This window comes from Phoenix dactylifera, chromosome 7, assembly GCF_009389715.1.
Source record: "Phoenix dactylifera cultivar Barhee BC4 chromosome 7, palm_55x_up_171113_PBpolish2nd_filt_p, whole genome shotgun sequence".
In the NCBI taxonomy this organism is placed as follows: domain Eukaryota; kingdom Viridiplantae; phylum Streptophyta; class Magnoliopsida; order Arecales; family Arecaceae; genus Phoenix; species Phoenix dactylifera.
This window is the reverse complement of record NC_052398.1, coordinates 14767845-14783162: the sequence shown is the minus strand read 5'-3', so window position 1 is coordinate 14783162 and position 15318 is coordinate 14767845. Positions and strand designations below refer to the sequence as shown.

General features: G+C 37.2%; 2 protein-coding genes and 1 non-coding gene across 4 annotated transcripts; 1 reads left to right on the top strand and 2 right to left on the bottom strand.

Annotated features, from left to right (window-relative positions):
• The first annotated feature begins 7 nt into the window (after positions 1–7).
• On the top strand, positions 8–80 carry TRNAA-AGC. Its single transcript has one exon. It is a non-coding gene; the product is annotated as a tRNA-Ala (tRNA).
• A 2773-nt stretch (positions 81–2853) lies between these two features.
• Positions 2854–4290, bottom strand: LOC113462952. Its single transcript, XM_026806018.2, has 3 exons — positions 3616–4290; positions 3340–3375; positions 2854–3236 (listed from the first exon to the last, which is right to left on the bottom strand). Exons 1-3 carry the CDS (start codon positions 3717–3719, stop codon positions 3062–3064), a joined length of 315 nt encoding a protein of 104 aa, XP_026661819.2. The 5' UTR covers positions 3720–4290; the 3' UTR covers positions 2854–3061.
• A 418-nt stretch (positions 4291–4708) lies between these two features.
• LOC103710627 (TBC1 domain family member 13-like) lies at positions 4709–12737 on the bottom strand. 2 transcript variants are annotated; one of them, XM_026806016.2, is made up of 9 exons: positions 12292–12735; positions 12102–12194; positions 11661–11765; positions 11287–11439; positions 10630–10728; positions 10424–10552; positions 9299–9478; positions 5217–5333; positions 4709–5015 (listed from the first exon to the last, which is right to left on the bottom strand). In XM_026806016.2, exons 1-9 carry the CDS (start codon positions 12595–12597, stop codon positions 4851–4853), a joined length of 1347 nt encoding a protein of 448 aa, XP_026661817.2. In that variant the 5' UTR covers positions 12598–12735; the 3' UTR covers positions 4709–4850. The 2 variants fall into 2 exon arrangements, with proteins under 2 accessions (XP_026661817.2, XP_017699158.2); XM_017843669.3 differs by lacking the exons at positions 4709–5015; positions 5217–5333 and adding an exon at positions 5354–6185 and having other exon boundaries at positions 12292–12737.
• Between the last annotated feature and the right edge of the window lie 2581 nt (positions 12738–15318).

Genomic DNA, 15318 nt, shown 5'->3' with positions numbered 1-15318 from the left:
ACAACCAGGGGATGTAGCTCAGATGGTAGAGCGCTCGCTTAGCATGCGAGAGGTACGGGGATCGATACCCCGCATCTCCAAAAGGGATATTTTTTTTTTATATTTATTTTGTCTCGTATTTTCTTTTGGACATCTAGGATATCTTTTTTTTTTTCTTTTTTTTCCCTTGACTTATAAATAGATAAGGAATTCTTTTTACAAAAAGGTTTGCTTGGTGCTTTTTATAAATTCCTGATCATTAAAGCAATAGCATGATGCATGTCGAAGTTATTAAAGTCAATAGAATACCCTTCTCAAACTGATCAGCTCGGTTCGACCATCATTAGCTGTTGGTATTCACTGAATTGGTATGTTACAAACTCCACTACCTCTCTCTCCTTATCCACTTTGTTGTATTGTCTGATCCATCTCACCATTGTTCTTTTCTTCCCCTTCTTGCACTCTAAATGCCAACATCGATCATCCCTCTCCTATGCTAGTCCCTTGATTTTAATTATAACCTCAACGACAACAAGTCAAAGAGATCATAATTTGATGGCTAATTCGATGGACTCCAATAAAAATATTGGCGATGATTACATAGTGTTTATGTAGCATTTAGCTAATGATGGCACTCGAAGGATACGTACATATTTAACCACATGGCAAGACCAAGATAATATAATAATGAGGAGCCTTGAGCCAAACATCCTAAACTATAAAGATAACTTAAAGGCCGCAGTCTGAGCACTAATTAAAAAAAATAGACTGCATAAGATTGAAGATGGCTTAGCACAAGATTTGTCACTTCATAGACTAAGTAAGAATAACATCTATCAGGATAAGTTAAACAACTATTAGGGGCAAGCCGAATGAAGGCTAGCTATGGCAAGCTTTAAGGCTAACCAGGTATGATGATTTATGGGAGCCCCTTATTGGTCTAGCAGATGGCACGAGATCTAGCGGTTCCTAAAATGTAGAGAGTGGAGAACAATTGGGGCCAATTATTGGAACTATTAGAGAAGTATAGGCTTGATGTGAACAGCTGTCGACACTGAAAATGAGTACCGCTTGCCATGTATATAAATAGTGAAATATAACCTATAGAAGAGAACCTTTTTGCCACTCAAACAACTTATTGTTATCTTTACCTTTATCTTTAATTCATCATCATGTTTATCTTTAATTTTCCTACTTTAACTTTAGTTACCTAGTTTCTAGTGAGTTCATCTATAGTTGCAGCATAAAAATATAGATCCGGCTACACCTGCCCCCTCTTCTTTCAGGAAAGCGATAGCACAGTAGTGAAAGTCCTTTAAGATCAAGACATTAGGATCCATGCTACCAACTTTTCACCCTATCTTCTTTCTGACTGTCCACACTAGTGACATGCTCGTACACTCACAAGTCACACGAGCCTACCATGGGACGCTAGCACCGTCCATTCCCTCTCATTGGAGGATACACGGCCAACTCATGGCCTCATCCCAACCTCCCAACTTGATTTCATGTTCATAATGTCACCGGCCTGCACAATGATCATAGTAGCCAATGACAAGTAATGTAATTATTCGAGGAAATGCCTGAGACGGTAAGGAAGGCTAATAGAAGTTGCCTAGATCCCCATGTCATTTGTTAAGGCACTTAGGTCATGCGCCGGAGCAAGGGAGCTGGACTTGACAAGCAGGTTCAGGGCCTCACCTTGGAGGTGCTAAGTCTGCTAGAAATAAGTAGTCAGGAAATAGGCAGCTCCAATCCAATTTACAAAAAAGTTTGGATGTGATCAAAGACCCTAAAGATTTTTGAGAGGATGAATTCTAGCCAATTTGGTTTTTTAATTACTATCAAATTTTGGCATATAGTCAAAAATTATGTAACTACCATTATGCTGTGTAATCGAAAACCTGGATATGCTAGTTTTTGACTTGATAATGTAAAAATGATAGTTATTAATCTGAAGAGAGAATTTGTGACAAAGTTTACTGAAATAGTGTACCATTTGGCTCAAACCAATTTCTCAGATTAGATGTGAAATCCGTATTATGTATGATTTTTAATATATCCAGTGTCATGCATTTCAGGTAAAGATTTGGAAGCAAGGCTGCCATTATATTCATGAAAGCTGTTGGCTGTCATTCAAAGTTTTGCATCTCTTTTGGGCTGCTTTTCTTACTTGATCTGACACCCAGTTCGAATAGAACCAGGTCAAGCTTGATTTTTTCTCCTTGCTTTTTCCTTTGTTTCTTTCGACTTGATACATGGATTAGTCTTTAACCATGTTGAAATCCAAAATGGACTCACCTGACCTTATTCATTCTGAAATTAGCTCTTACCATTTAGATTTTTCTCAATGGCTGAATATGAGCCAAAGATTGAGGTTTAATTGCCATACGATTAAACCATCTCAATCATTTCCAGCTCCAACTTTCAGGTTGCAAGGCATATACATTAGCTGGATTTTCTTCCCTGCTTCATCTCTTTTATTCTAATGCAAACATGGATCAGGCTTTAATCATGCTGAAATCCAAAGTGGACTAATGTTACATCATTCATTCTAATGTCAACTCTTACCATTTAGATTTTTTTCCAATGGCTGGATATGAGCCAAAGATTGAGGTCCAGGTTAATTTGCCATACAGTTAAAACATCTCCGCCATTTCAGACTCCAATCTTATAGTTGCAAGGCAATACACTAGATGGTCACAATGAACTCGAGCTTTCAATTGCAAAAATCAACACAAATCAATGAGAAATATTTGTCAAGCCAATTCTGATTTGAATGAGATGATCGAGAAACTCAAGCACAAAATTTTGTCTCTCATGATATCGAGGAAGTAGTTTGAGAGACAGATGCTAACAAATGCCTCATGCTACAAAAGAATTATCTTGGCAAATATGTTATTCAAAATTTTCTCTTCAATAAGTTAATCTAGTTTAAACTTAGCAGCTTGTTCTTGAGAAACACGAGGAAACATATTTTCAAACTTAACCAATACAACATACAGAGAAATCAGTTCAACTTAACATCGTTTACATACAAGAAGGCTAACAACCCAATAGTAACAACTAGCCGTGGCGATCCTCAGAAAAGGACAGCAGTTACATCTACTAACAAAAACTCGCCATCATGTAGGAGTCCTGAAGCCATTTCCATTTCCATGTGCATGATAGCCATTCCTGTTAATACTGTTGCTTCCTTTTGTGCTAGGTTTGGACCCACACATAGCTTCCCTTTCTGAAGCAGTAAAGTTCTGATCCTGCAACAAACATGGCTGATAAGTAACTGTTTAACAGTTTCAAAGAAGATGCGAGAAGAAAAGAGAAAAAAAAAGAATATTGAAGCTTAAATGTAACAGCCACCTGGTATTGTCCTTTTGCCTCTTCCTCTGTCGCACTCTTCAAAAATAGAACCAAAGTGAACATTGACAAGTCAACACCACAATAATTCATCAAACAAAATAAGTAGAAGATGTACTGTTTGTCAAAAGAAATTCTTCTCATCCCATCATATAGAAAAGGCATATTTGCTCACCAGATTGTCAAAAATAGGTAAGCCAAAAATCTAGTTAGCATGTTCGCATGAGAAAAAGAAATCTGAATCAGCTGGACAACAGAGGAATTTCTGGCAATAATTACCTGGAACTTTTGTAACCAACATCCTTTTGAGTGGCCGACTCTTCCAGCATTATACCTGCTCTCATCCTGAATCCTGTAGATGCTAACATTTGATAAGGAAGCATGATTCAGCTATAATTAAACTATGACTTTTAAATGATGCTCTATGTGTATAAATAATTGATTTATACTTGTCAGTAATAATACAACGAAAAAGTAATTAATCCAAGGTTTATTATATTAAATTAAAACATGGATGAGCATAAAAGTGTGTAGGAAAATGACCACACCAGGTTTATATTTCTCCAAGCCAACTTTCCTTCTCACAGGTTCCTAGCCATTTGTTTGCTCTGTCCATAAGAAGTCAGTAGCTGGAGGTGGTAGGGATTTGGCTGGAGCTAGTCAAGGGTAAGGGAGGGAGAGCAGGAGAGAAAGGTAAGGTCTCCAGTATCTAAATACTAATTATATGTAATTGCAATGACATAAAAGCAATTGGCAAGCCAGATACCATAAATTAGTTGAAAAGAATGGCTTATATTGCCTTTCAATTCTTAGTTGCCATTGAACTGGAATCTTTTTACTCATACTCAAGTATCCAACAATTTATGACTTCTGATTCTATTTGATCTCCAACCATATATTGCCAACACAAAATAACATCACAACTGAATCTAACTTGCATTACATTTATTTAATAGACATGTCTTCTGATGGGTGCAAGTGTTTGTAGCACATGTGCTTCAAAAAAAAAACTTTATCAGAGAGATGCATGCTTCAGGAAAAAATAAAACATAACAAGAGAAAACACAAGCTTCGAACACCCAACAGGATGTTGCCCTCCCAGAGATACCTAGCCTAACCCTCCAAAACCATGAAGAATGGGGGATTTGAACGCAGGTGACTTGGTACAACCACCAAAAACTTTACCACCATCAGTGAGGCATCTTAACCATCTTGTTGTGCTTCTTGCTGAAGGTGAAACCTGATCAGATGGACCAAGGCAAGCAGATGTAGACAAACTGCAGGGATTTCAAATATAACAAAAACTCAGCTGACAACTTGAGTTAGATTCTCTCTTTCATATGTGAAAGCGCATCACACTGTAACAAAGGAATGATGAAAAGGAGAGGATAGCCTGCATTGAAATGCACTTAAAAGAATACAACTGTTTGCTGCTACTCCAAACTTGATCAAGCATTTACATTGTTCAACAGGTGTACAATCGCATGAATGTTTAAAGGACACCCATATGGAAGTTAACCAGCCGATGGACCACGCAACTTGTTAGCAACATAGAGGAGATGACTGATGTTTGTAGATGGATATTTCTGCAATAGTTTGAGATTGGAAGTGAAGTCTCCTGCCAAGAGACGTCTTCTAACCAGGATCAGCATGGCACAGCATATTCGAAGTAATGTTTCCTGCATCAATAAGTATTTTTCTTCTATTATCTTTGAAAAGTGAATTTGTAAATTTCCCCCTCTCGAGAGGGGGGGGGGGAGAGAGAGAGAGTGTGTGTGTGTGTGTGTGTGTGTGTGTGTGTGTGTGTGTGTGTGTGTTCTTAATATGGTCAGGTATACAAATTATACAGAATAAGTCCTTGATGCCAAGACACTTATTACCTGAGGGCCTTCAGCATCGCTTAATAGTGTGTCCCAGATGTGAAGGCTATCAGCAAAATTGAATTCTTGTGTCAATAGTAGAGTAATCCACCTAAATGCATAGAATTGGGGATTGACCTGCAGGGTCCATATATATGTCCTTAGCTTGCAAGATGACTAGTAATGGAACAACCAAAGTAGAGATCTAGTCATATTCAAAGTGGAGGGCAGCAGCTCAAGAAGTAATAAATATTATAGCACTTTCCTAGAATCTTAACATGGAATTGTTGAGAAAGGTAAATTAGCAGCAGATTCAACAGCATCAACTCTTAATGCAAGATGGTTTCCAGGACAGATGCACAAAATGATAAATTTTTAAGGCATTATGCATGAGAATAGACTATCACTCAAGAAACAAAGGAAATGATAGACAAGAAGAACTATCTTTAAGCAAGAGACAGTAAAAAAGCCAGAACAATAGATAGGGGAATGCCTCACTCAGCTGAGTCTGCATTCTAATATGTACAGAGGTAGCAAGTCTATACTATGATAATAGCCTACTCCATTAATGTGAGAAATGGGTACTGCATTTCCTGAGGGAAGGTACCAGTTGTCAAAGTCCTCCTACACGCATACTTACAATTGCAGCAGACTAAAACAAAAGACAAATGAGTAGGCCAAATTCCTAAATACAACCTTATTATGCATGTGATCTCTTCAAGCTTTAAATTGTTGAAAATCAGGTTCATGTCAGACAGTTATAGATATCATACCATACAATATCAAACACATAAATCCAAACAAAAGATAACTCAGCATTAACTACCCCAGTGACATGCTGCATGGACCTACCTTCTCTATAATTTGGATTGATCATTATGGCTTTACAATGATCTTTTCCGCATTCAACTTGCAGTTTGATCCTTTAAATCCATCAAATATCATAAATCTCTGGGATGTACCTTGGGTGCTGTTCATTGCTGGTAAAAGCTGTTTTCACGAAGCCTAAATTTTATTTCTCAAAAATAAAACCTAATTCTATAAATACAGATTTTGATAAAATAAAAAACTGTACTTGAGATTTTGTTTGGCAACGCATCATAAAATTAAGTTGTACAGAAATGGTTGGGGTTATAATCACTAAAATGGTAATTCTAAAAATGGTTACCGTAAAATGGTTATTGTAAAAAGTTGTTTCGTCGAAGATTTCTGATTGTAAATTTTGTGGTCCTAATCACTAAAGTGTGCTTATTTTCAACAAATTTATGTAAGAACAATCCAAATGGCTTTAATAATCATTTAAAATCAACACAAGATTGTTGTGAAAGGAAGCAAAAAAATACAAGATAAGAGATGGTGCATTTTTCCCTTTTTTCGAAAGAGAAATTTCATGAATCCAGATCTATATAGACAATTTCAATGAGTAAACAAAATGGAAATTACATCAAGTGAAGCATGGTAGCAGGACAAGCCAGGCAAAGATCTCATAAACCCCACTGAACAACCCAAAAATCATTATCTATGGCCCAACAAATGATCTAAATTTCAGCAGACCTACAATAATATTTAGTGGCATGAAAGCAGAATACCCCAAAATCATCCTTTGCAACCCAAAAGGTCTGAAATTAGCATATCTACAAGCATATAAATTCGCACCTAGCTAGACCATGTATATTTGATCTTTATACAGCACATTAAAGAGAACCACCTTGGTAGTAATTTAAACAAAATCCACAAAATACATTAGAAAAACTAAACTTTTCACATAAAAAGTATGACATTTTCAGAGAAGGAGAAATGAGAGAAGAGGAGATGACTGCTTTCTGTTGGCTCCCACCTTGAATTGATGGTTGTTACAACCGAACAAAAAAGGGCAAAAATGGAACAGAAGTGGAGAGAGATCTGAGTTCTAAGGGAAAAAAGTGAAACAACAGGCCCCTCAGAAAACCTGATTTTCTCTTTTTATGAAATACTTTATCAGCTAAAATTCATAATTAAAGCTTCTCAACAAGAAGTTGTCCTAAAAATGTATTAAACAATTTTAAGAAATTTAATTTTAACATAACTGATGACCAAACATGGTCCTAATGGCTTCAATAAACATAACTGAAGGCATATTACAGCTAGGGGAGCTGAGCTGATCTTCAGGCTGTTTGGACTTGGCTCCCTCATATGAACATGCTATTCAAGTTTGGACCAACCTCAGGTGGATCTCAATCATAGATTTTCAATCTTGGCTCATGAATCATGAGAGAAAAGATGATTCTCAACCAGAAATCTTAAGGCTTCCAGTAATATCTGTAAGCTAGCAAATCTTCAAGCTCGGATCATTTACGAACCATGTTTATAAGTGCAGCTCATTATCTAAACGAAGAAGCTTGAACAAACCTGTTATTTAGATGAGCCATGTTTCATCTACAGCTTAAATTCTATGCAACCCTAATTACAAATGCTATCAAAGTGCTATTTTAGACACATACTGCACCTCAGTAATTCAGAATTACAAATATCAAGATAAGATTTAGCCAATGCGCAACTGCCCCCCCCCCCATGTTAAGATGGTTATATGATAGAGGTGAGACTACAGCACTGCAAGTATTATGCAATAAAATTTAATGGTAATGATGATTGACATCAAGACCAGTTTGTTACCCTGCATATGTCCAGATTAAGCAAAAAGCCATCATCAGCTTTATGTTAAGAGATTCTGATAGATGATCACAGGATTTTGCAAATTATTCATCCTAAACAAAAGTAAAGAATTTTTATACTTTAGAAATGAGCTACTTTAGAGAGATCATCACAATATGTGAATTTGAAATCCATGATTCCATTTTCATATACTGAATTTAGCCTTTCTCCACTTGTCGAATAAACTCTCATCTAGATCTAGGTACAAATCATATGATAATAGTTGAATCTTTGTGTCCTTCATAGGCCAGTGCCAAAATGAGGTAAGATCCTTTTTTTGCTTGTGCCTTTAACAACGATCACTTCTTGAGGCTCAACATCCTCTCAGAAGCCACCAACTAACAAAAAAACTTCTGCCCTTTATATAGTGCGACCACTTGAAGGAAAAGATGCAGTCTTCTGTTTAGTTTTATGACCCAGCCCTTTGTGCATTGTCTTTATGATGGGAAAAGAACAAACACAAGATACTTGAAGGGACAGGTGGGGCAGATATAGGTTAAAGCAAAGAAAAATAAATATTTCATTTCCTCCCTTCACCCCTAAACGAGTAAGTTTTTGATGGATTTTTCAGAATGCTGTGTACCAATTATTCTCCCAATAATTTCATTTTGATTGTTTCCAGATCCTAATGTTAAATCCTTCAACCAAGCCCATATATATTTTTTTTATCCCTCCTCACAACTCCTCTAACTCAGATGATTTTCAGTCAAAAGAATTGGGAAACGACAATGCTGACCAATCATGTGGACATAGAAAACAGAGAATAGGCACTGTACCAGCAACTATTGTTTGCTCCACAGCAGAATGGCAGCTTCAGAGAGAACTTTTGGCAAAATGAAGACCTTGATGGCCAAATGACTGGAATAGCCTCATGTGGCAATCGTTACTTGTTAAATAACAGATTAACTTTATTACAGCTTCAGGAATTATTATAGGGAAGTTGATAACAGATATTTCTTTATGTACATAACTTAATCATTTGTATAACTTTCAAATATCACATAACCATCAAATTTCTGGGCTTCCTCATCAACTAATATGGACAGGAAAAAAGAAAAACTTAAAGAAGAACCAGATAACAACTAGTACAAACAACCTGATGCTTAAACATATTCTGTATGAAAAATTAATAAAGAATTGATAGCCACATGATCACATTAACTTCTGCAGCATTCAGGTTTAGAAAGTAATTTATCTGATCAGGCTTGTGTACAACACGCATGCGCCATGTTGTGCTATTTACCATAATTATATCATAAAGAAATTGCTACATGATACAGGAGAATGGGCAACAGAACTATCAGAGTATAACATAATTTGAGAAAGAAAAAATTCAACAAGGTTGTTCCAATATAAGCAATAGAACTCAATTAGTTAATGAAAAAAATTCTCAGAATTTCTTTATTTCTTACTTTTGTTGTGATCTCCAAATGACGCCAAAGCTCTCCATCATGTTTCTTTAGAAGCTCTGACAATTTAGTAATTGTAGCACGAATTCCAACAACGCTATTGTCAAGTTTCTGGCAGAAATTGTCCCTGAATTCGCTTAATAACTCAACAAAACAAAAGAATGCATCTGCTTCAGCACAGACCTACAAGTCAAAATGGCAAAATGGTAAAGAATTCAAAAAAGGAAAAAGAACACCCAGATAATGCTCTAGAGCCATGAGATAGGAATAAAGCACAAAACAACAATGATGTTTCCAGAGTAAAATTTCACAGACCAAATGGGGCCTTAGAACATATCCTACTCTTTTTACAACCCACAACCATACAATCCTGCTTGGAAAAATAAAGAAAGAAAAGGGATAAGTGTTTACAAGTAATTCTTTTGTCATCAATTTTGTATAGTTCAACATAAAATTGTCTAGGGTCAGTAATGGTAATAATACATTTTCAGCATTGATCAAAGAATTATAAAATCTTATATGAAGAGACTACACAAGGAAAGAACATAATAATTAGCAATTTCATAAATTCAGATTATTCGGACAACTTTAATCTGTTCAATAATTTGCAGCTTAACTCCACAGACTGATCTTTACATTTTAAGAGACACCACAGCTTATCTGGTTACCACCCTCTACAACAAACAGATGCCTCCATCAAAATGGAAGCAAATGTCAAAGAAACCAAAAATAAAATATTTAGGAGCCTCTTTGGGTGGATTTTGATTCTAAGTAAAAATCCGAAGATCCTGCAGATTCTTAACTAGAAATTGTAATCTTTTCTTCCAAGAATAAATCTTAATATAAAATTATAAGTAGATTGTCATCTAATTCGACAAAGAAAAAAACCTATACAACGAATCGCTGAAAACTTCATAAATATGTAATAATAATTTTTTAAAAGTCATCAGAAATTAGGTATGACGCATAAAAGATCTAATTCCAAAATGTGAAACAGATATGATACAAAATCTAATCATTTTTTAAAAGTCATCAGAAATTAGGTATGACGCATAAGAGATCCAATTCCAAAATGTGAAACAGATATGATACAAAATCTAATCAGTTGAAAAATATTCAAAACCGTACAGCATTATTCTCATCTGGATCATTCCGAAAGACATACAAAAGAGGTGCCAAAACTTCATTCATCCCTTGTACATATCTTATTCCTGGATTTAACTTTGCAAAGATGATAAGTATGCGCCTTAAGGCTTCCTGAAAATGAGCAAAACACTATAATCAGTTCAATGAAGTGCACTAAAATGATTGGTTGATATAGGAAATAGAATCACCTGATTAGACTTTGCAAAAGATGAGTCCCCAGAGAAAAAGTGCATGTCAGGATGAGTACGCCTTACATCTCGATCAATCTGCTCTATAATCTCTGTATCCTGCAAAGGATACAGTTTACACATTTGAGTATGTGAAAGCATCAATATACAACCCACATTTGGTAGAGACAGAGAGACTATGAAAAAGATAGAACAGCTGGAAGTGCTTAATTTTAGAATATCCTAACTTTATCCAGTCATAAATTGGGTATGTGGTTAACATCCTAATGTGAAAATAGGAGCAAAATGCAGAGATAAGCATCAAGACAATATATCCAGGTTATCACTGTCCACAAACACAGGTTGATGGAAATAGAAAGCTTTTCAAAAAAAAATAAGGTCATATAGAAGATATCTTTAGAGCAGTCATAACCTGGGTCTCATTGTGAAATAAAACTTGTGCAGTAATAAAATATGGAAATCTTGCATTTAAATCGAACTACTCCATAACTTTATTTATGTGTCTCGGACAAGCACAGAATGGATGACAACAAGAACACAACACTCAACTATAACCTATGTTAGATCTTACAAGGTGTAGTGCAGAGATGTTCTCCAAACAAATTTGTACAGAGTTTTTACATGACCTACAAGTTCTACTTAATGTCGAAGCAGTACCTGGAAAAATTGATTCCAGACACTAGTTCTTCCAAGGCTCAGCGGGTGCTCTCCATGAGTTATCTCTGATCTCGAGAGCAAACCACTATTTCCACCTTCCGATTCTTCATATTTGGGGCCAGCAGATTCCTCCAACCTCCTTGTCACTTCTGACTGACTAGCAACAGAAACTTTCAGAAACCACAGAATGGCCCAACAATAACATACAAGTTGAAAAATGTACACACTAATAACCATGATTCTTTAATTCCTTCAGTTTTAAATGCCTAACATTTGAAAATCAAATAGTTTCTATGATAAGATTTCATAAATTTTCCTCGAAGGAAAATATTCTCAGCCGTTCTCATAAAAAATGAAGTCATCGACAAACTCACAGGATTCACTAAAAACTCATCTTTAAAAGCCTCATACTGCGACCGCTTCTTCTCCAACTCTTGTGCCCATAATCCATGATCATTCGGCAAATAACACAAGAGAAGCTGCCACACCACCAAGACACCAACATCACTCCAATGTCAGCAAAATGAGCAACAAACTAAAGAACCAAAATTTATTAGCTTATAATTGATCTCAAAACAAAATTTCAACGAAAAAAATGACAGTTTAGCATTGTACCTTATTAAAATAAAACAAGAAATGCAACAATAATTACAGTTTTCATCACAAATTAGCTAGGAAAATAACAATAATAAATTCAACGAAAATTTGTGTTTCCAGTGAAATACAGTAACAAATTAGCAAAGTGAGCTGTAAGATTCATGTTTACAGGCATAAAAAACTACAAATAGGGCACAAAATGGATATCAAATAAACACCTTCCAAACCATCGAACGAATCCCAGCCCCATCCGGAATACCTTGCGAAGCCAATCTCCGCACTTCTTCAATATTTATAACCTTCTTCGATAGCTGATCATTGTCAACATATTAACCAACCAACTCCAAATTTAAGCAAGCAATCAGAAAAATCGGACAAAAAAGAGATCAAATTAGCCAAGACCCCGACCTCGTCCAGGAGCTGGGACTGGCGGGAGACCTCTTCCGGCGAGAATCGCGAGGAGGGGCTCGGGTCGCCGGCCGGGGGCGCCGCCTCCGGCTTCTGGGTCTCCGCCGGCTGCGGACGCGGCGGCCGCTGCGGAGATCGGCGAGTAGGTGGGGCCTCAGGGACCGGAGCTCGGATTGGGGCCTCGGGCTTTAGGGTTTCGGTCGAGGCCTTGGGGGAGGGCACGCGGAAACGATCGCCGGAATACGAGGTGGGATTCGAGGACCAGATCGAGCTATTAAGCCAGTCTGGTATTCCCTTGTGCGCCATCTCCGCTTCCTGTTTCCCGATTCCCTCAGCCGTTTCGTCGCGTTTCGGCCATCGGAGATCTCTAGAGATCTCTTTCGCTTCTTTCTCCCAAAGCTCAGAGCGCGAGATCCAGTCGGCCGGGGAAGGTCAATTTAAAAACTTTATTTTACGAATTTATGAGGAGAGAAGGATTCGCTTGTGCTACGTGGCGTGCATTTGTTTGCTGATGGAACTGTCCGCTGTTTCCAAGGAACAGCTTTGCAACGTGGTGGATCTCCTGGGATCAAATGGTTGTGGTGGAAATGAGAGGGTTTTGGTCCTTTTGGAGCTTGGAAAACCTTGCCATTGAAAGTTTAAATAATTTTATTAATGATTGTTATAAGCCAGCAGAGGGACCTCCCTCCCATCAAGTGGAAAGTTTTAGGAGCATCCAACTAAGAGTGTCAAAGGACTGGGTCCATGACTCCATGGTTTCACTTTCATTCAGATTAGAATATTAAACATTAATAACCCATAATCCAATGCTTATGCACCAACCTCAAGTATATAGAATTCAATCTATATTCTACAACCAATCAACTAGAAATACTTTAATGTTGACTTGTTTCATACAGATCACAATATGAACCTTAAAACAAATATTAGTGTTTTGAGCATATATACTAAAATCTCTTGAAATAACTTTAGTAGTCTTAACTTTGATCTTTTCTCAAATCAACCATATTTTATTCTTGAGCATGAAACATATTTTTATTGCTATAGATAAAGTATTCTTATATTGCTCAATTAGGTACTTGTATGATTGGTATTTCACTTTATAAGCATACGAACACCTTAATAAGAAGATCAATACTTTAATTCTTATTTTAAGAGAATATATCTTATTTATAACAACTTAATCGACCTCGACATCCGCCATGAAATATAATTAAATTTTGAAAATTCTTGCTTAAATGTAATGGATTCAAATCATTACAAGTATACAAAACTGTTTCATATAATAGTTGCATATGAGTTATACTCCCACTGACTACGGAATCATATACTAATAAGTATAGCCTATAATCTTAACAGACTATCAATAAACTTAAATATTATTAATAAGAAGTAAGTCCAATTATAAATATGGAGATCCTATAATTTGTGTACATAACCTTCTTTTTGTTCGTCACCTGCTTTTCTTATTCATTAATTTGTGTGCTAAATACTAAGGTCACCTTATGCTCGTGATAGGATTGTAATTAATATTATGCCAACTACTATAACCTATTGGCAAGGCCATATGTCAAGCTATTGTAACCCGCTAGCAAAGGCCGTATACTAAATAGGATAACTGGCTGGCAAGGGCCGTACATAACTATTTGAGAGCCCATAGCCATATTTCTTAAATCATATTTTCTTAAAATATATGTTCTTATATCATAATTAAATAAATAAGTTGAAAAATATTAAATGGCTTGATAGAGTTAAGAATCCATAAGTAAACTATTAATAGTGAAACAATTATGCAAATAACCTTTTTATAACAAAAATATAAATTTCATAAATATAAAGTTTGTAGTTCACAAACAAGTCATTAATATAGAAATATTAATAAAACCATACTTTGCATGACAATACATGATTTGCATGATATCATATGCTTAGCCTTATTCAAGAAAATATAGAACCATCAATGTCAAATATTTTATTTTATATTTTATAAAATTTTAAGCAACTGGTAATTCAAAACTAGTAAGGAGCATTAACGTTACCTATCTCTTTTACCTTATACTTTCAAACTTTACTAGGCAAATATACTAAATCTATTTAAAACATTAAAAGCAAAATTAATTTTGTTGGGGGAAAAACCCCAAGTCATGCCATAACGGAGGCGCTCGGCCAAAGAGTGCCGACCGGAAAGGCGCCTGGCCAAAGAGCGCCGACCAGAGAGCTGCTCGGCCAAAGGATGCCGACCAGGAAGGCGCTCGACTAGAGGGCGCCGACCAGAGTGCGCGCCAAGAGGTGCCCAACCAAAATAAGCTGCTCGGTTAGAAAGTGCCGACCAAATACAGCGCCGAGGCGCTCTGCTAGAAGGTGCTCGCCTAAAGGGCGCCGACCAGGAGTACTCAAAGCAGCCCCGCCACAGGGCGCCCCATTGGGCGACCAGCTCGGCTCGGCACCCTTGCCGAGCCGATGCCTTAACCAAATGTTCAACCTCCGCCTAAAGTCCAAGGGACTTGACAACTCCTACGGCTTGCGACCTGCCACTATCTCCAAGCCATCAAGGCATAAGATCTCCGCAGGCATTCGGCACGACCTGCCATTAATGCATGAGACTCCCTCAAGTCTCCGATGCACTCAGGCATTTAATGAACACGGCCCAAGACGATCTCCGGATCACTGAACCATCAGAGCGCATGGCTCTACCTGACCGCCGGTTCATTCGGTAATAAATGCACTTACCATCCACAGACCCCAGGCCCGCCACGGCCGACGGTTCAACCACTCCAACAGGTCCGATCGACCGTGACAACTCCCTGGTTCCGGTCTGATTCGGCCCCGTTCTCCACTACGCCATAAATGGGCCAAATCGTGCCCAATTATTACGGACAGGGACAAATCCCCCGGTCACCTCCCTGGTAACGTAATCCCCTCCTATAAAAGGGAACCTGGGGAGAACCAAGGAGAAAAACAACAAAAACGAAAACAGACCCCCGGGACTGAACCCTCCGGGAAGCACAGACACAATTGATGACATCA